The sequence below is a fragment of the Apus apus genome, chromosome 4, assembly GCF_020740795.1.
Source record: "Apus apus isolate bApuApu2 chromosome 4, bApuApu2.pri.cur, whole genome shotgun sequence".
Taxonomy (NCBI): Eukaryota; Metazoa; Chordata; class Aves; order Apodiformes; family Apodidae; genus Apus; species Apus apus.
The window spans coordinates 96056219-96075642 of NC_067285.1; the positions used below are offsets into that span (position 1 = coordinate 96056219).

Below are 19424 nucleotides of genomic sequence, written 5' to 3' on the forward strand. Positions count from 1 at the left end.
AAGATTACGTGTGTGAAATAGATTAGCTAAATTAAAGCGAAATGCATGCTTTTCAAATTATATAGGGACACTTCTCATCAGGAGTGGATTTTTAAACATTTTTCTCATGCAGGTTCACCGTTTCAATCTGGCTGTATTTGCTGCATCACTGTGAAAAGGATCTGTGTGGTATACTCTATTTTATTGATCCGAAAGAAATGTATAGTACTCCTGCTGTATTTCTAAATGAGGAAGGTAAGGGATATTATCTAATACAGTCTTTATAGAGCTGTGCCTAGGAATAACATTTATAAGTTATTATAACATTTATATGTTATCAGACCTATTTTGTGAAACCGATCCCTTGCAAAATGCTTCTTTTTGACTATAGTGTTTCAATAGGAAAGTAGTTACTAAATTAATGGAGTAAAACTAAGAAATAGTTGCATAGCAACTATTCTAGTCTTGGCTAACTTCAGGAAATGTCAGCTTTGGAGAACAGATTGAATCTTACAGGTCAGAAACATACACTGGGCTTAAACAGTCTTATCTCAATGAACAACCTTTGTTGCTATTGTTGAAGTATTATTTGAATACTGTTCTCAGTTCTTATTTACATACAACATGAAAATTTGAAATACCCTCAGAAAAAGTCCAAGTTATTCAAGATCTTTCCTATATTGCAATGTTCAAGAAGCTCAGTTTAAATACCTGATTCAAAAAAAATTTAAGAGATAACACTTAGTCTAACAACACTTGCAGTAGAGGAATATTCCTGCCAGAAGATGGCTCCTCAGACTTCTGATAAAGAATGAAATTCAGCAGCTGGGGACTGGCAGAAGGAAATAAGTGTGCAAAGTTTTAAAAGTGCACACCTGATTTTCTCCTGTTCTTTGCAAATTTCACAACTAATCTTTTCCTGTAGGTTTTTTTTGCTAGCTCTATTATCTCTGCCTCATAATTGATATAGATAATTAGTCTATCCACTCTAAACTGGATGCTTCTCTTTCAAGAACAAACAAAAACAGCAGCTCAGCTGGAAGTTACCAACTTGACATTAACTTTGCTTGGAGAGGTTTTAGGGCCAGTTTTATTCTCAGTTTTAGACTAGAGTATCATAATATCCTATTCTTGTCGTAAGAGCTCAGACCATGAGTCTAGCTTCTGCAGATCCAGGTAGTGAAGGGTAGAGTCATCTTCTTCTTAAGCACTGCACTCTGACATGCTAGCACATTCTAGCAGTTAAGAGTGTGGAGTAGATACCATTGTCTGCTATTCTCCTCTACTGTTTTCTGCAAGTCATGTCTGCTTTCTGGTGTTTCTGGTGCCACACCAACTGTGGCACCCTCCCTGTTTGCCTTAGATTTAGAGTGTCTGTCCCTCAGACAGTTTGTTCTTGAGTCTGTGTTTTAATGTGGGAGCCTGGGCATTAGCATCTGAGATGTGTAACTGAAATGTGAAGCACATTTCTCTGGAGTTCTGTGAGAACTGATGTATGGCTTGGCGAGTGCCCAGATCTCTGTTGATGATGAAGAGGATGAAGACAACAAAATAACTGTGAATAATACATTAGGAAGCTTATTCTTAATATTGGTATTTCTGTGGTGTTTATTTCCTTTTTCTTCCTTTGTTGCTCTGTCAGGTTATGTGCATATTCAGATGCACCTCATGAGAGGAGATGACCTTGCAGTGAAAACTAGCTTCAGCCTTCCTCTGAAGCAGTGGTTTCGACTGGATCTCTCTTTTAAGGGTGGACAGGTAGGCCTGCTGCTGAATTACAGGATCAAGGCTGAGATTTGTCTAATTATGCTTCTGACAAGCCCCTGGTCTGAACCTCCAGCTATTAAGATATTAGGGTCTGAAAATAATAAAAACCTTAATCTTCTTAACTTCTTTCCCATTGAAAATGTTTTAAAGTACTCAAGTGGTAAGCAGATTGATTGTCTTGCAAGAAAGTCAGGTAGAAACATGTATTTACTTCTAATATAATATGCTTTTAAGCATATTGTGAAAAGGAAAAGTGAAAAAAATGTTGCATAGAATCAGAAATGTCTTTTTCTGGTTGCTTAATTTGTAGTTGTAATTTAAGTTCACAGGAAAGGGAAGAGCCTATGGGTTTTGAAGCCCAGCTTCAGGTGCAAATATGAAAGTTACTGTCAGTATTGATACTTGACTGGTTGAAAATGTGAAGATTGCTTGTATGATTAGACTGAGGAAAAATATTCTTATATCAGAGAGCAGAGTTAATTTATTCAGGTGTGAGAGAAATCCATGGTCAATATATGTTCACTTCTGGACAAAATAAGGGAGCCATTAAGTGTTTAATGGACACTCTCGTGTAAAAAAGATGAAGCAGAACCAAACCTGAAAACATTTCAGTACTTAAGAATTGTTCTCTGGAAAAGATGAAGTTTTGGTTCGGTTCCATCTTGTTGATATGTCTTCCTGTAGTAAATTTTATAATGCTACAATCCTCAAAAAGTACAGAAGAATCTCTGTATTTAGGCATTTCATTTCAACAAAGCTGGTGGAGGGTCTAGAGCACAAGTCTTATGAGTAGTGGCTGAGGGAGTTGGGGTTGTTTAGCCTGGAGAAAAGGAGGCTGAAGGGAGACCTTATCAATCTCTACAACAGCCTGAAAGGAGGTTGTACTGGGGTGGGGTTGGTCCCTTCTGCCAAGTAACAAGTAATAGAACAAGAGGAAATATCCTCCGTTTGTGCCAGGGGAGGTTTAGGTATTTGGAGAAATTTCTTCACCAAAAGGGTTGTCAGGCACTGGAACAGGCTGCTCAAGGAATTGGTTAATTCACCATCCCCAGAGGTATTTAATAGACATGTAGATGTGGCACTTAGGGACGTGGTTTATTGATGGACTCGGCAGAGCTAGGTTAACAGTTGGATTCAATGATCTTAAAGGTCTTTTCCAAGCTAAATGATTCTATTATTATTTCAGTTCCATTCATTTAGATGCATTTAGACCACTGTGATCTAGCATGTATAAATTAGGGAAGGCTGGTAAATTGAGGCATTGAGAAATTAAAAGCCAGATTTTAAGAGTATCTGAAGATGCAGATGAATCCCTGATAATCCCTAGGCACTTGAGAAAATTTTGCAGGGCTGTTCTGTGAGTCCTTAGGCAATACTAACATGGATGAAAACCTTAGTCTTTCTTCTCGGGCATCATAGAGTCATAGAATGGTTAAGGTTGGAAGAGACCTTAAAGATCATCAGGCTCCAACCTCCCTGCTATGAGCAGAGACACTAAACACTAGACCAGGCTGCAAAAAGCCTCATCCAACCTGGCCTTGAACACCTCCAGAGGGGGAATTTCCACAACCTCCCTGGGAAACCTATTCCAGTGCCTTACTACTCTCATAGTCTACTGAAAGTAGGAGTTGAACCCACTTTTTTTTTTTTTTTTAAATCATGGCCTGTTACATTAGCTTTATGGCCATTCTTCCCCTATATGCTACATTTTCTTGGGGAGATGAATATTCATTTAGTTTCTCTGCTATAGAAAAGCAAAACAGCCTTTCCCACTTAGGAAGAATAAAAGCTTCAGCAAAGTACAGATGTCTTTTGACTTAACAGAGGAATGAAATAGCTGAAGTAGGCAACATCTGTGCTATTTTTTGCTGGTTTTCGTGTCTCATGGTTGGCCAGGACAGACCAGAGCCATTGCTTTCTATTAAGCTCCTCTGACATATGTCATATATGTGACACCATCCTCTTTACTGCAAAGAAGATGCAACAAACTGCAGCTGTAATCTTCTGAACTATGAGTTGAAATGGCTTCAGAAATGTACCTTGTAATATTTCATGTATTATAATGAATATTTTGTGTTATTTTAGATAGAAGTAAGCAGTGTTGGGAAGAATTTGAAAAGACATCATCATCAGTCTTTTACGTAAGCAGCATTTTCCCCTTTGTTGAGTAATATGTGTGTCTGTATTTCAGACATGGGAAGTGGGAGAAGGAGAAAACAAGTTTGTAACTGAGATTGCAAATTATTTTCAAAATGTCTGTGGTCTTTTTCCACTCTGTCCTTTCAAAAACAGTTTGCATTACTGTGCATTAAGCAAGAGCTGAATAATTTTGTTAATGCCAGGAGCCAGTTGTGTTAACATGCTGCATGTTCTAGTACTAGAGTGTGATAAACCTCACTGAAAACTGTTTGGAAGGTCAGTGGCATTAGGATCAGTCTTCCAGTGAGGACTTGGCCTTACTGAAGTCAAAGGAGATTTTACGGTTGCTGTGAGAGAGCTAGGATTTCACTGGTGAAATTGTTACTTGCTTTGCTTAGGTAGAGACCAAAATTTCCACCAAGAATGTTTTTGCTCTATTGTTTATTCTAAACAGCCTAATACTTTTTTTACATGGATCTTTAATTGCTCTCTTTCATTGTAATTTAAGATTGACTCTTTCTTGTGCAAATAATTTAAAAAACCAAAACCTTTTAATATGGAAGCAATGTAACAGTAAATTCCATGGCAGGCTTTAGTGTTGTTCCTTCTCTGCTATAGTTTACAAGCCAGAAGTTGTAAATGTGAAGATAGTAACTCTAGATGACAGATAACTTAAATGTTCATATGCCAATTTTAGAAAGTGCAAAGAAGAAGTGGAACTGAAACCTTTGAGGTTGTGTAATGATGCATAAAACACCAGAAGATACCTACAGATCAGAAAAACTAAAATGCCCTGCTGGTTTAATATGTTTGTAGACAAGGGATTTGTGAAATATACTCCAGAATTTATCACACTAAATTACAGAGTGGATTTTGAGAGTAACATATGGGAAAAGAAAATTATGCTGGCAGTGAGCTTAAGGCTGTCGGTCACAGAAATTCTGTGATACAAATTTATTTTTCTCTTTGATAATACCTCTTGATAGCTAACTTCTCTTTCATGTTCTCAAGTTTTAGGGAAGATTTCTATTACGATGACACTGCTGGATACTTTGTTCTTGGAGGCAGTGGATATGTAAACGGTATTGAAGCGTTCTTTGGACCTGTGAAATACTATCGTCTTAATGTCTTGGAAACAGAACAGGTAAATAAAAGTTGTGTTTGGAAATGTTTAAATATTAGCAGCCAGATATTTCCGTGTTTTATTATTTTTAGCTGAAGCTCTTACCAAATTATAAACTTGCTATGAAACATAATAGTATTTGAAAATATATAATCAAAATATGGTGATTTTCTGTTAAAATCTAGGAAAGTTAGTTACGACTTCAAATGCAAAGAGATAAGACTTACAGAAGTGAGATGTAAAGCAGTGTTCCTAAATATATATTTAAGTAAGGACTCATTTTCATTATTTTTTTGTTTTCCAGATTTTTTCATAATACGGTATCTAACACATTTGATTAATGTGTTGTTTTGTTGAAATCAGTGGTAAAAGTCCCATAGCCTTGGTCAGTGGTTGAAATCCATCTGTGGTTTCTTGGATTATGCTGATGTTTAAAGTCACAGTCTTTTGTGGTCAACATCAGGTTGTCTGGCCCATTACCATGATGTTCCCAATAAGCTGATTGCAGCAAATAATCTGTTTCCTTTTATATGCCTACAACTCTTTTTTTCTAGTCAACCATAAACAGCAGATACTGTAGATGGTATTTATTCATCATTTGTCTTTTTATAGATTTCTAACCCCCTTCATGACAAAGAAGCAGTGGAACAAATTGAACTCTACTACGAGAGATGTATGGACATTCAAGAAATAGTTTATGAGTACAGATACATTGTAAGACAAGGTGAAAAAGTGCAAAGAAATTGTAAGTTTTGATATATGAGATACGAATTTTAAACTGTGATCTTTGGAGACCTTTGCTCTTTCCTTTTACTTGAATCTAGGTAACAATCATCCAAAGTAAACTCAAATTCAGCCATCACAAGAAAGAGGGCAATTTGCAGAGATTAGCAAATTTCTGGTAGCTAAAACTGCAATATGGTTCCTGCAAAGACTTTTGTGCAATGGAATACAAACTTAAACAGTGTTCTTTGATATTTCTTCTCTAATAAGATGGGTGCATAAAGGAGCAAAGAAACACTTTAGAGCTTACATACAAGCTATTCAGTCACCTTTCTGCTGTTTCATTCCCAAATGTCCCTAAAGGCACATGGATTTTAAGCCTTTCCCAAATATAGGTGGTTTTAGCCAAATGTCTCTCTCACAGTTACCTAACGTGCAGGTTTATACCAAAGCAATCACTTAAATGAAAGAAGAGAAACATAGTTTAAATGTGTGCTGAAAACTAGCTTATGTTTCCAGTTAGAATTTGATCACATTGTGACCAGATAATGGAAAACAGTAGAAGAAATCTTAGGTATTTCTAAGTGGCTTGTGCTAACTGTATGAATTTTTACCACTATTTTGTGTTAAGAATGTGCATATCTTTGCATGAATTTTCATCTTGCCCTAGGAACATCTTTTTTTTTTCTACCTGTCAAGTCAGCTTTCATGTCTTAAATGTGTTGGTTTTTTCTAGGCTTCTACGAAAACTATTATTTGAAGCTGATACACAAATATGGAGAAAAATCCAAATGTGATGCCTTCACGTGGGGAAAAGAGCTCAGGGAAAAATACCATACCTTGTTCAAACTGTTACAAGAGATGGATTTCAGTGCCCCAGATGGTAATCGTATTTTATTTTATCATTCTTTGGTAGCTCCACAATATATGTCATCTCAGTTAGTATGCTGTGGCTTCAGTTCATGTGTTATACTTTTTTTTTCATATCAGCTAAGTTAGTAAAGGTGTATCAGGTGACTTGCATGTTGTGGTGCAAATGAAGAATGGCTTATTATGTAGAAAGAAATAGGTATCCTTATGCTTTTAGTGGTTAATTACTTTGAGACAGTCTTTTGTATTTTTATTCACCCTTCCTATTCATTAGTACCTTATATCTCTAGGAAGCTGGATTGTCTGCATTGAGAATGCCATTCAGCATGAAGCAAAAAAAAAGGAATCTGTCTCAGTTCCATTAAATTAAGGAGGGGAAGTCAGTTCCTGACTTTACCTCTTGCAGTAACTGTGCATCCTATGTTTTATTTTTAGTGTTAGAAGATGGAAATGATTCAGTTCTAGGAGTTGGCCAGAGGATATTTGAGAAGGTTGCAAAGGATCTGTCCAGTGCCAATGGCCTCAGCAATACGGGCTCCTCTGTCCCTCTCTTGGTGGATTCCAGTTGTTGTGGATACCATAAGGCTTCCTATTTCCTTGCAGTTATATTTGAAACAGGACTTGGTGTGTCTGTGGATCATACAAAGGTAGTATATTTAACATGTTTGATTATGTCTGTGAAATCAATTACCTTTAAAAACAATTTAGAAATGAAATGGATTTATGATCAATTGAACTAAAAAATTTGAAGTGGCCTCCAGATCGGAGCTGTGACTGAAGGGATTCCCCAATACCGCTACTCCTCAATAGCCCAGTGACAGAGAAGTCTTTATTAAGTCTCCATGGTGGGAATCTTTATCCTGCTCATCCAAAACAAGGAAATCAGTGATTTAAGGAGACCTAAATATGGTGGTAAAGGGAACAGCATGGAACATACTGATTTTCCCAATCACTGAGGAGGCAGGATGAGGTAATAACCCTTGAGTCACCCATAGTCATTTGTAGGTGGGTAAGAAAAAAGTCTGTTGTCGGGCAAATTGAAAGTGGAAAGATTACATTGTACAGTCAGGAAAGGAGTCCCATTTTACAGTGTAGGAAAATGTGGCACTGAGTATATTATGGTCAAAGGATTAAAGGTAACCAAAGTAGAACAGTTTTCTTTTGGAAAAAAGCTGACCAAGTTTCAGCTGAGCAACTGCAAAGCATGTGAATTCCTGACATATTAGGCAGGTTGCAAATAACTTAAATGTTTCCATGTGATTTCATTGCAAGGTCAAGTAAAGGGGAGGTGTTTATATCTCACTGGAAGAGGGCTATACTGATATTGCCAACAGATATTTGATTGTGATATTGTACAGTAATATAAAATGCTCATAAAGAATAGCAGATCTGCCTAAGGTGGTTACAGTATATTAAATCAAAAGAACCCCTGAGAGGCCAGTAGGAGACCAAGCTTACTCTAGTCTCTCAAATGTAAGAAACCTTAGACAGGAGTCTTTTTTTATACCCTAATTATGGAATGTTCCTGGTACTAATTCTGGAGGCTAAGTAATTTTGTTATTGGATCTTATTCAGATAGTGTAGGGAATAATTTAATATCCAGCACAGGTGGGACACTACTGGTTTTATTACTGTGCAGGTGAAAAATAATAGCAGTGCTGAAAATGGTTTTGGCAAATGTGCAGTACCTAGACTATTTCTGTCACCAATTAACATGTATCTCAAGGGATTTCTGAGCTGAAACCTTGTCAGTCACAAGTCCCATCCTTCTAGTCCTGTCAGATCCTTAGGGTAAGGTTTTCAAGTGCTCTATATTTCCACTGAATTCAGTGTGAAAACTCCAGTTGACATCAGTGAGACTGTTTAAGTCACTGCTGAGTATAAAAAGTGTAGAGTAAAATTAACACTATAATAGAGGCATTAAAAATCGGTGTACATTTAGTAGTGGCAGGGTAAGAGCAGTACTTGAAGAGTATTTAAAGAGTCTAGTTTTTCTTTCAAATCTTTCCCTAGATATAGAAGATGTTTTAACTATGTTTAGGGCTGTGCTTTATTCTGTAACTGTTTACACAGTATAGCTAGTATATCAACTATCAGTATGAGCTCTGATCCCTGTAAATATCCACCAAAGTGCTAAACCTGTGAGATGTACAGTGAATTAATTCTTGTTTGTCTGTTGATTTTTGCCAGGGACTGCTGTATAGTTTGGTTGGTGCTCAGGGGAATGAGAGACTTGCTGTGATGAATCTTGGCTATAAACACTACCAAGGCATTAATAACTATCCACTTGATTTGGAGCTGTCGTATGCTTATTACAGTAATATCGCAATAATGACATCATTGGACCAACACACTATAAAAGGAGAACAGGTAAAAGAGTTATAAGTGTATGTGAATTTGTTTTATGTGCAAATGACTTTTCATATATTATTTATGAGACCAGAATATTATTGTCTTGATTTACAAATATTAGTTCATCTGATTGATGGCCCTGCCCATGGCAGGAGTGTTGGACTAAATAGTCTTTAAGGATGCCTTCCAACCCAAACCATTCTACCATTCTATGGTTGTTATAAAATGCCTCAAATTTTATGTAAATATCATTACTCAGTTTTTTTGTCAAGAGGGAAACCAAATCAAACTTAGGCTCAAATCTTCCAAATTGTCCACGAATCTTTCAATATTCTTGGGCCCTAACTTGTCACTCTACTTTTTAATTAGTAATATAGTCAAATGTGTTTATTAAGCAACTTATTTGCTGTTTCAGTAGCCAAACATAATGAAGTTCATGCAAAAGGTGAATTGTTCTCTCCATACTTAAATCTTTTATATTATCAAATGTAAAGATTTGGCTGTTAAATAGCTATTTGATGAAGTAAAGTTACAGTAAAATTATTTTAGAATTGGCTGCTAAACAGGAGGTAACACAACTTTATATGTAAATACTCAAGGTAGGCCAGTACTAGGATCCTGGTTTATCAGAAATAATTATTCTTGTACCAAAAAAAAAAAAAAAAAAAAATTGATTGCTGAATATCTAAAAATTAGCAGAGACCCACCTAGATAAGGGTGCTATAGGGCAGGTCTACATCAAGCTTTCTGCCAGCCTGTTTTAAATCTTTTAACAGAGATTTCTATAGAAACGAGAAAGCCTTATGAGGCTTAAAACAACTTCTTTGCTATTATTAAATCAATAAAGGTGGGGCTTTTATTCCTGTTTTTGGCATCTTGGCATGTCTTCCCAGTGTAGAATGGACTTAGAGTTTTGTACTGTAATGAAGTAGTAAATGTTTTTTACACTGGATGTAAGGATGGCTCTTAATGCACTGGCCAGCAGAAAGGAGTTAAGAATTTTAAAACCCAAAATTGATCACAAATTTTTTGGAATAAACAGGGAATGGACAACATTTTCATTTTGGTGCCAGCTGTATGATTTGATTATGCAGTAAATTTTTTCTGTTCACCTACTCTTCAGGCGTTTGTTGAAACTATAAGGCTGATGGATGATGAACTACTAAAAGCTCAAACAAAAGAAAATGGTGATGTCTTTATGTGGCTAAAACATGAAGCATCAAGAGGAAATGCAGCTGCACAGGTATAAAATAATACATTTCCTCTTTCTTGGTTTTATACACACATCATGTATGTACATGTGTAGACTATGTAGGACAGTTGTGGAGGAGGGTGAAGCGGACAGATGTTTTCTCTTTCCACCCAGAAGTGCTTCTTTTTTATGAGCTTGGAACTATTTCCCATGTTTCTGTCTGATAATATCCAGTGGCCATGTAAAAAGCTATTGCAGTTTTGGCAAGGCAAAAGGGAAGAGTTGTCAAGACTTAAAATCTCCTTCTGTGATCATTTTCCATGGACTTCTATTTGACACAAGGCAGTTATTGCTGCTGATCTGAGACAGTATGTTATAATACTGAGGTATTTGCATGCATCAGATCTGCCTTTATCACTTAGCTCTGCACTTATATCAAGCCAGACCTTTGTGGTACTGAGAGCTGTAAAAATACCCCTGCTGTAGATTTAATATCAGTATATTTCACCACTGAATATTCTTGACAACCAATTGTTTTCAAACTGTTGACTACATATAACTAGTTTCTTCACATATTTTAAATCCACTTAAGCTTGCAAAAGTCTGCTCTTGCAGTTCCAGTTTCAGTACTAGCATTTAATAACATTAGTGCTTATGTTGTTTTCTTTTAGCAACGATTGGCTCAGATGCTGTTTTGGGGCCAACAAGGAGTGGCAAAAAATCCTGAAGCTGCAATAGAATGGTATGCAAAGGGTGCAATAGAAACAGAAGATCCAGTGCTAATATATGATTATGCCATTGTGTTATTTAAGGCAAGTCATGTTTTGTATTTTCATTTTTAAAAATTCATTCCTGTGACATGGATGTTTGTAAGTTATCTGCAGTGACATCCTGTGAGAGTCTAACTTTTACTCTGAAAATCAGTCAATAGTTTTGAAGCTAATGTTGATTTTTACCAGATATGCACCAAAAAATTTCAAAAGCATGTTAAAAAGAGTTCAGTCACTTAGTTCATAGCCAGATTCAGGATCAAATGCTACCTAAATTGTGGAACCTAATTTTTCCTAATGGCTTGTCACCTCAAAAATTTTACCATAGGCTTTGGTGTAGAGATGTAGGTGAAAGTTTGATCTTTTCTTAGAATGCCCTTTATTACATCTCTGGGATTTATTTTTTTTTAGTAGGAATTAATACTCTCTGCATGCAATTAGTTTTTCCCTAATGGAAGCAGTAGACAGCAGAGCCTAAACTCGGACATAGCCCCACCTGAGTCAAATAAGCTGTCTCAGCCAAGTGGTGTCACCCATAAAGTGTTCAACTGTACTAAAAATTAGAGATAGTAGGGAGAACTGTTAGATCTTCATCTGATTCCTTTGACAGTGGAGGGCTGTTCTTTACAAAGTGCTTGCTTGAGTTCTGATTGTGTTAATTCTGAGCACCCATAGTCTGTTTGATCTGTGTCTGGTATTAATTTGTATGGACTTCATCAGCATGATATCTGTGTATTTCCTCTGGAGGCACTCCCTTTTTTAGGGAAGTTGAAAGTCCTTACTTATTGCCAAATAGTGAACAATCTGTGCACCTTTGAATGCTATTAATTCTTCCTTAGTTGCTGAAACTTAAAGATCTGTGGTATTATTTACCCATAAAAATCACTTGGATTGACTGGTGAAAAAATTTTTCCTAGGCTGGATCACTAAGATTTTGTAAAGCTGTGAATGAAGGATGAGCACAAAGCTGCTCTTTTGTTGTATCTGTTTAAAGTTGAATAACTAGCAAACCATAGCATCAGTGTTATAATGCATTTTGAATGTGCATATGTGAATTTTTATCAGAGTGTGTTCTGTATTTATAAATAATTACTGTTTCACATATCCATTTCCTAGGGCCAAGGTGTAAAAAAGAATACAAAACTTGCTTTGGAATTGATGAAGAAAGCAGCAGCCAAGGTAAAATGTAATAAATATTTTATCATAAAAGTCCTATACCAGGTGCTAATTATAATGAACCCTGATTTACATAAAATGCATATTATTATAATACTAGTTGGTTCTCTCAATGCTTTCACTATGAATGGTGAAAGCCTTATTTTCCCAAACTGGGACACCAGACTACTTAAAATCAGCTGAAATTTCTGTGGAGGAGAAAGAACTCTCTACTTACATCTTCTGAAACTTAGTGATAATCAAGAGACTTACAGAGTGAATAGTTGATCCAGGATATATTTTTGCCTCATTCACTTAAACATTTTCTTCTAGACCATACTAGGTATGTTTATTCACAGGAGTGCCTACCAGGTTTGAGCTTTTGATGTGGTGATCTCTCTTGAGTCAAGTGGAGATAATTGCAATCTTCAAAAACCCATGCCAGCAGGCTGTGTTGCTAATAATAGTATCTTTGGGTGGCGCTGCAGATGAGATGGGTCAACAGACCCAAGTTTGTTCTTGTAGCCAAGTACAATTCTGAATGCAAACACAGCTGACGCTCTATAGAGATGACACTGGAGTCTCATTCCTTGTTCTTAATATGGAGCCGTAGGAAGAGCAGCGTGAAAAGAGCCAGCAAACTTTTTTATCCCTTAGTCTCAGATCAGTGTAATTTTGGCTGGACCCACGTGCCAGGTGTCTATACAGGTAAGCTCAGGACAGCACCCAAAGTTGGGCTGCAGGCTGGAATTGTAAAGTGATCCAAATCAGAATCAAACATGTGACCTGAGACTGCTCTTCTCCTTCCACAAGGGCTTGCCCCAGGCAGTGAATGGATTGGGATGGTATTACCACAATTTTAAAAGAGACTACAGAAAAGCAGCTGAACACTGGTTAATTGCTGAAGAACTAGGAAATCCAGATGCGTCATACAACCTTGGTGTCCTTTATTTAGATGGAATTTACCCTGGAGTACCTGGTAGAAATCAAGTGAGTAAATACTTAACAGTCCATAGTAATAGTAATAGTTTCTTACATTATGGCCTGGTTTAGAAGTTTTTGCTTCATTCTTGAGACTGCTGTGTTCACCCTGAGTTGGATTTTGTTACCTTTTGTCATAAAGAAGGGAATTACTGGGGAATTCAGTCAGATTGCTTAGAGACAGAGATATTACTCAAATATCTTAGTCATATTTATGTGCATGTGTTTGTGTTCCTTTAGTTTGGAAACAAAACAGGTGCAGGTTTAACTTCAAGGACTGACTTTGGTTTCCTCCTGGTGACACCATCCAGGATAGTGTGTCCTCTCACGTTGTGTGATCCTTTCAGTTTCCCCCAGCTTTAGACTGGAAAGGATATAGGGAGAGGGTGTGTTCCACAATAGATGAAAGGATCATAACCTTGTCCCTGAAGTTGTGAACAGCTATGCTACATTCATATAATTTCTCAGATACCTCAGCACTGCAGTAAAACACCCTCAGGCCAGACTTCCATATATAACCGTTTAATATAGTCCTGACAGACTGCACTGTTTTGATTTGTCTTTCTGTGACTAAGTCCATTTATTTAATTTTGCACGTGTCAATGAGAAAAGTTACTTCCCCCTAACAGGAAGGTTCTACTTTGGTTATATTCCTTATAATTAACTTTGCTGTGTTAAAAATGCTGTGCTGTAGTTCACGACTGACAGCACAAACAAAGTGAAGTAAGCTGTAATAAATGTGAGCAGGCCTTGTACCTTGGAGGTAAAAGATATTTCCAGTGTGGCCTTTGAGTTCTGAAGTCTGGATACACTCCAGACAGTGAGCATTTCTGCTGCCAGCAGCAGTACCACCAATACATGCATTTGACAAGCACATTTTCACTTCCCTGGAGCCAAACTACACATTTCAGAATAGACAGATCATAGGAGTACCTCTAAAAGTCCCCAGGTTTGTTTATTCACCAAAGCTATTGGAAAGAAGTACTTTGTTATGGCTGTTCTAGATAATCTGAAGTCCATGCTCACAGAAAAGATATCAGTCATTAAAAATTTCCTGAAATAAATTATTTCAGGCTGTATGCTGCTTTGATTTACATTACAGATTACCATTTCCAAGTATAAAACATGGACACAGTCCTCCTGCTTCTTCAGCTCTGGTCCTGCCTACTCAGCCTGTTTTATCTCTTATAGGCCGGTTGCAGAGGCGTGAGCACTGTGGTTGCACAGTGCTGGACACACTGAGCTTTGCTGCTGCTCCACAGCCTTCACTTAGGCATCACCAGTGCTAAAGTCTAATGCTCTGTTTCTTCTCCAGGATCCCTTATTAATCTTCCTAATGGCGAATAACTGATTTTTGCTTTTGTCTGTGCACATGAGACTTGTATGCTGCCGGGTGTTAGTTACACATTTAGACACATTTCTATTTGACATCTGTATATTACTAGAATATATGTTTTTTAAAAACCTTTTTCCAGCCTAAACCATTAAAAAATTCAAAGAAAGGCATTAATTTCACCGAAATACATTAAAAGTAGTTAAAATGGTTTGCGCTTGCTAGTCAGTTGCCTCTTCTAATTCATCTAATGAAATGAGCCCCAGGAATGAAATGAGCCCCAGGAAATGAAATGAGCCCCAGAAAATGAAACTCAATAAACATTAATAATGCAGAGTTGCTCAGTTTTGCCTTGTTTCTTCACAGACAGTTGCTGCACGCTACTTCTATAAGGCTGCCCAAGGAGGACATATAGAAGGGACTTTACGATGCTCTCTGTACTACATCACAGGAAACATGGAAGACTTCCCTAGAGATCCAGAAAAAGCTGTAATGTAAGGAATGAAACAGTTTGTTAAAGGATTATATTTCTGGTGGGATAACTTTGATTATTGGTGAGTTTTAAGCCCGTAGTCTAAGTATCTTGTATTTCATGGTACTTAAAAAAATCCTCGACAAAAGGCTCTTCTGCAGTAAAGTCTGATCCATGTCAATATGTGTATTATTTAAATGACCAGTAGATTTTGAGAGATGCTGAGCACTTTAGTACTCTTTTTTCTTTTTTTCTTTCTTTTTCTTTTTTTTTCTGGAAAAACTCAGAGAGATTGTATCCAAAACTCTGAGAAAGCCATCCAACTTGATTTTCAAGAAACACCAGGCTTCTGATGTGGTAGAGCTGGTATTTTGCATCAAGAAAAAGGGAGATAATTAGTTATAGCATTAATTAACTTATGTTTGTTTTCTTGTTTAAAAAAGGGGGGGAAAAAAAAGTAATTTTGCCAAGAAAAATATAGGATGTCTTTGATATGTTCATGGAGATGAATGGAGAAATTGTTCTCATTCAGTTAACAGTTATAAGGCAGATGCAACAATTATGGTGAAATCCCAGTTTGTCTTACAGAAAAAGTCAGAAGATGATCCCAAATCTTCTTGTGTCCTTTGGGTCAGTGTGAGTTGCAATAGCATTACTGGAGCCCAGCTGTTCATTTTTTTTTGTTCTTTTCTACAGCTGGGCAAAACACATTGCAGAGAAGAATGGCTACTTAGGTCATGTAATCAGAAAAGCTCTCAATGCTTATCTGGAGCTTTCATGGTATGTTTGTTCTGTTCTCTTCAAGTATTTTTCTACTTTTTCACTTTATAGCATGATAAAATAATGGATATTGGGCCATCACCTCAAAAAAAACCACAAATAGCAACACCTCTGAAATCAGCAGCAAAACACTCATAGACATAAAGGGAAGAAGGAGTTGACCTAAAGCACAATTCGACAGTTCTGACAGAATCAAGGGAAGAAGAAGGAGTTTGTAGAGTGAAATAGTGTTGTATCAGCAGTCTGTTATTTTCATCCCATAGTACTCTAGTGTGTAACATGCGCTGGATTAGCCAGAGGAGGGCCTTTCATTTTTAATACTCCTTCTGTTCCAAAAACCATACTTTGCTTTCTCTCTTCTATGTAATTATGTCATGAACACTCGGGCTGCTGGATTAGATTTGTTCTTTTTTTTGTACATGGTTAATACTGCCTTTTCTGTAAAGTATACTAGGAGGCTTCAATACCCAATGAGATAACCAAGAGATTTCAAAATTCAGTGGTGCATTTTTGCAACAACCTGTAGGGATGAGCATGAGACTGGCATATGTGATTAAGACTATGACCCATTTAGTCCTGCAGCCTCCTCCTGCTAGTACTTAATTAGTGCTTCAGGCTTAGGACATCTACAAGAAACTCTCAGTGGACTGTTTTGGAGTAATCCATTCCTAGAAGAAGTTTCTTTTCATTCACTCTATCACAGACATTTCTTCTGAGACTTGACCTCACTTTTCAACACTGAAAAATTCTTGGTTAATATTTTTGTAGCATGGTCTGATGTACGAGCCTGTGACTCTACCCAGCTCACTTTGAGTGAGTTGCATGAGTGTCCTGTCCTGTGCACATGACAGGTAGAGCATTAAGATCCCAGAAGGTCTGGTCTCAACAGTTAGGAGGAAAACTCTGCTCGAGTCCCACCTGAGATGCCAGTGACTGGGCGTGTATGGATAGTCACTTGTACATACTAATCAAAGTAATCTCTGGTTTTAGGACTATGTTCTTGTTGAAATCTTAGCTTCTGAATGTTTCTTCATGTATCATGCACAGGTGTAAATTGCTACACTGCCAAGCAAACCGATTAGTATGTGTTCCTCAGTCCTTGGTGTTAGCAGCCACGTGTTCTACATATCTGTTAGCTATGGTAGTTTGATCTTCAGAGACTGATTTGAAGGCCCTAAATGTAGTATCTTTTCTGAATTGCTCTTGGAGATGAAGGATCAGAAAAACTAACTTTCCAACTTAGATATCCTGAATTCCTTCTGTGCTGCCAGGTCACTATTTGACAAAGAAAATACAAGGGTGAATTTGTAATCTTGCAGAAGTAATTGGGAAACAGGAGGTTACACCTGCTAATTCTGTAAGGGCAACTGCTTTCACAATTTCATTTAATTGCTTAAGCACCTGCTCTTGAAGTCAAATACGTGTTTAACCATTGGACCCTGAATCTTGCTGTGGTTTTAGCTTTGTGTTGTGGAGAAAATCATTGGAAGCATGACCCTTCAATAGGAAGCTTTAGTAGGAAAAAATATAAGTGTTCCTTTTATTTTGCAATTTTAAAATCAAACACATGAGTGTAAAGACTTCCTCTTAGTTCTGAATGCTCAGTCTTCATAATATTGAGTAGATGAGTGACAGTGAACATGAAAGAGATGCTCTCCTCTGGAATCATGTGCAGTGCTGTACCACTGTACTGCAATACTGAATTGCTACACTGCAAATAGAAAATTAGCTTTTATTACTTGCTTTACAGTCATTGAGGTGCCTAGAGTCCATAGAGGAAGTGAGATTTTGTTACATTCATACATTCAAATATAACGAGAGCCAATTCCTGTTCCAAAAAGCCCATAGTCTAAAAAGATAAGACAAACAAGTCATAGAAATAAAAGGGTAAAGCACATCAAAGAACTGCTCAGGTGAATGTTTCACAGATACACAGCTAAGTTAATTACAGGATTTTTTTAAGTGAAGGAGGCAAGAGTCTTTTGAGAATGTTTTAGCTGAAACATTTAAATAGATAATTTAGCATAATACTAATTCAACTTTATCATCAGTCTTGCACTTGGAGTAAATGCACAGCAGAGACATTTCAGCTTCAGTTCAAGAGAGAAAACTGCAGATATGGAGATCCAGCATGGTTTGTTACACCAAGCATTGCCAGTAGATGTAGCTGTTTTCATGGATTTGCCAGCCTCTTGCTTTTCAACCTTGTATCAAAATTTTGTTATTAGGTGATTTTATCAATTTATTTAGTGGATTTCTTGAACTATAACTAAAATGTATGTTATTTTTGTTAGTTTTTTCACTAATTTATTTTATCTAACGTTAGGCATGAAGCTCTGCTCCATTATGTTTTAGCAGCTGAAACTGGGATTGAAGTGTCACAGTCAAATTTAGCACATATATGTGAAGAAAGACCAGTAAGTAAATATATTCACAACTCATTATCCTAAAAGGAACACTTGTTAATAATAGTGTCATCCTAATCTCTTATCTGTGATATGAATTGATTGGTTATTTTCTTTCCAGGACCTAGCAAGGAAATACCTGGCAACTGATTGTGTCTGGAGATACTACAATTTCTCTGTTTCTCAAGTCAATGCACCCTCATTTGGTATGTATAAGGAGCTATTTCTGAATTTTAATTTTCATTTTTTTTTACTTTTCAAAAAACGACATTTGTTACAATTTCCATGTGAGTGAACAAGTTAAGGGAAGAGTAATCCCTGCTTATCCTACATTTCCTATTTAGTGTTTTGATAGGAATATCAGGGAGGAAAAGGTATTCTAAGAGTTGTGTTTCAGCACAGCTTTTCTGAAAATTTTCTTTTTATGGCATAAAATAGATAAAATTTGAATAAAATTAAATTTAAAAAAAAAAAAAAGTCCTGAGAAGGGGCTAGATATTTATAAGCCTGAGCAATTTATTCAAGGTTTAAGAAAAAAAACAGTAGTAGACTTTAGGAGCTCATGTGGGTTACTTTATCAAAGAGAAAATCCAAAGGCAAATATACTTCCATATCATAATTGAGTCATGAGAAACTAATGAAGGCTAAAGGATTGCTTATCTAATTTATTCTGAGTTCTGTTAGGGTACAGAGTTTATCAACATTGGCTCAGCTTACCTTGGAGAACTGCAGGATGGTCTGTGGGGAAAAAAAAAAGGTTTATTTACTACATATGTGTTACATTCCTCCAGCTTTAAATTTTACTACATTTGTGACTTTAGTGACTAAGTCATTTTGGTGCCTTTGAAAGAGCTATTCAGTATTTGAAAAGATCCTTCTGATTGTCTCACAAGAAGGTTTAAGTGCTTTGTAATGAAACGTGGAAAAGTGGAGCATAAAAGTAATGCAAGCTGTTCGTTTAAATACACAGCAGCACAGAAACTGAATACCACAGTGATAGAGCCTGAAGCCACAGGAGCTGGCAAACCCTGTTAGCTTTCCTGAGGAGATGCCTTAGCAAGGTGCAGTTTGCTGGACCCTTTGGTAGATGCACTGGTACAGCCTTACATTAGAGAAGCTTCTGAGGGTCAGATTCATAAGGCAAGACTGTGATTCCATTCAAGTAAAGGAGAGAAGAATTGCTGTGTCAACAGGGGAAGCATTTTATTACTCTATCTCTTCCTCACGTGAATAATGCAAGGGGAGTTTTATCTCAGACCCCTTTCTGCAGCAGTGGAGGATCAAATACCCAATGTAGTGCCTGGGAGGGAGACTCTAACCCTGGCAGCAGAGATTCCCAGGGCTACATTATCAGTGCAACACAGGGTGACCTCAATGCCACTG

At 37.0% G+C, this 19424-nt stretch overlaps 1 protein-coding gene across 1 annotated transcript in view; it reads left to right on the forward strand.

Moving 5' to 3' along the window:
* The window catches only part of SEL1L3 (SEL1L family member 3), a 36685-nt gene that overhangs the window by 8690 nt on the left and 8571 nt on the right, over positions 1-19424 (forward strand). Inside the window, exons 4-19 of the mRNA XM_051619987.1 lie at positions 113-234; positions 1622-1737; positions 3832-3887; positions 4897-5029; positions 5621-5753; positions 6468-6614; positions 7037-7248; positions 8792-8971; positions 10077-10196; positions 10817-10957; positions 12032-12094; positions 12884-13060; positions 14751-14878; positions 15553-15636; positions 17963-18053; positions 18163-18247. Coding sequence (XP_051475947.1) covers positions 113-234; positions 1622-1737; positions 3832-3887; positions 4897-5029; positions 5621-5753; positions 6468-6614; positions 7037-7248; positions 8792-8971; positions 10077-10196; positions 10817-10957; positions 12032-12094; positions 12884-13060; positions 14751-14878; positions 15553-15636; positions 17963-18053; positions 18163-18247 — 1988 coding nt within the window. The remainder of the gene's footprint in view (positions 1-112; positions 235-1621; positions 1738-3831; positions 3888-4896; positions 5030-5620; positions 5754-6467; positions 6615-7036; positions 7249-8791; positions 8972-10076; positions 10197-10816; positions 10958-12031; positions 12095-12883; positions 13061-14750; positions 14879-15552; positions 15637-17962; positions 18054-18162; positions 18248-19424) is intronic.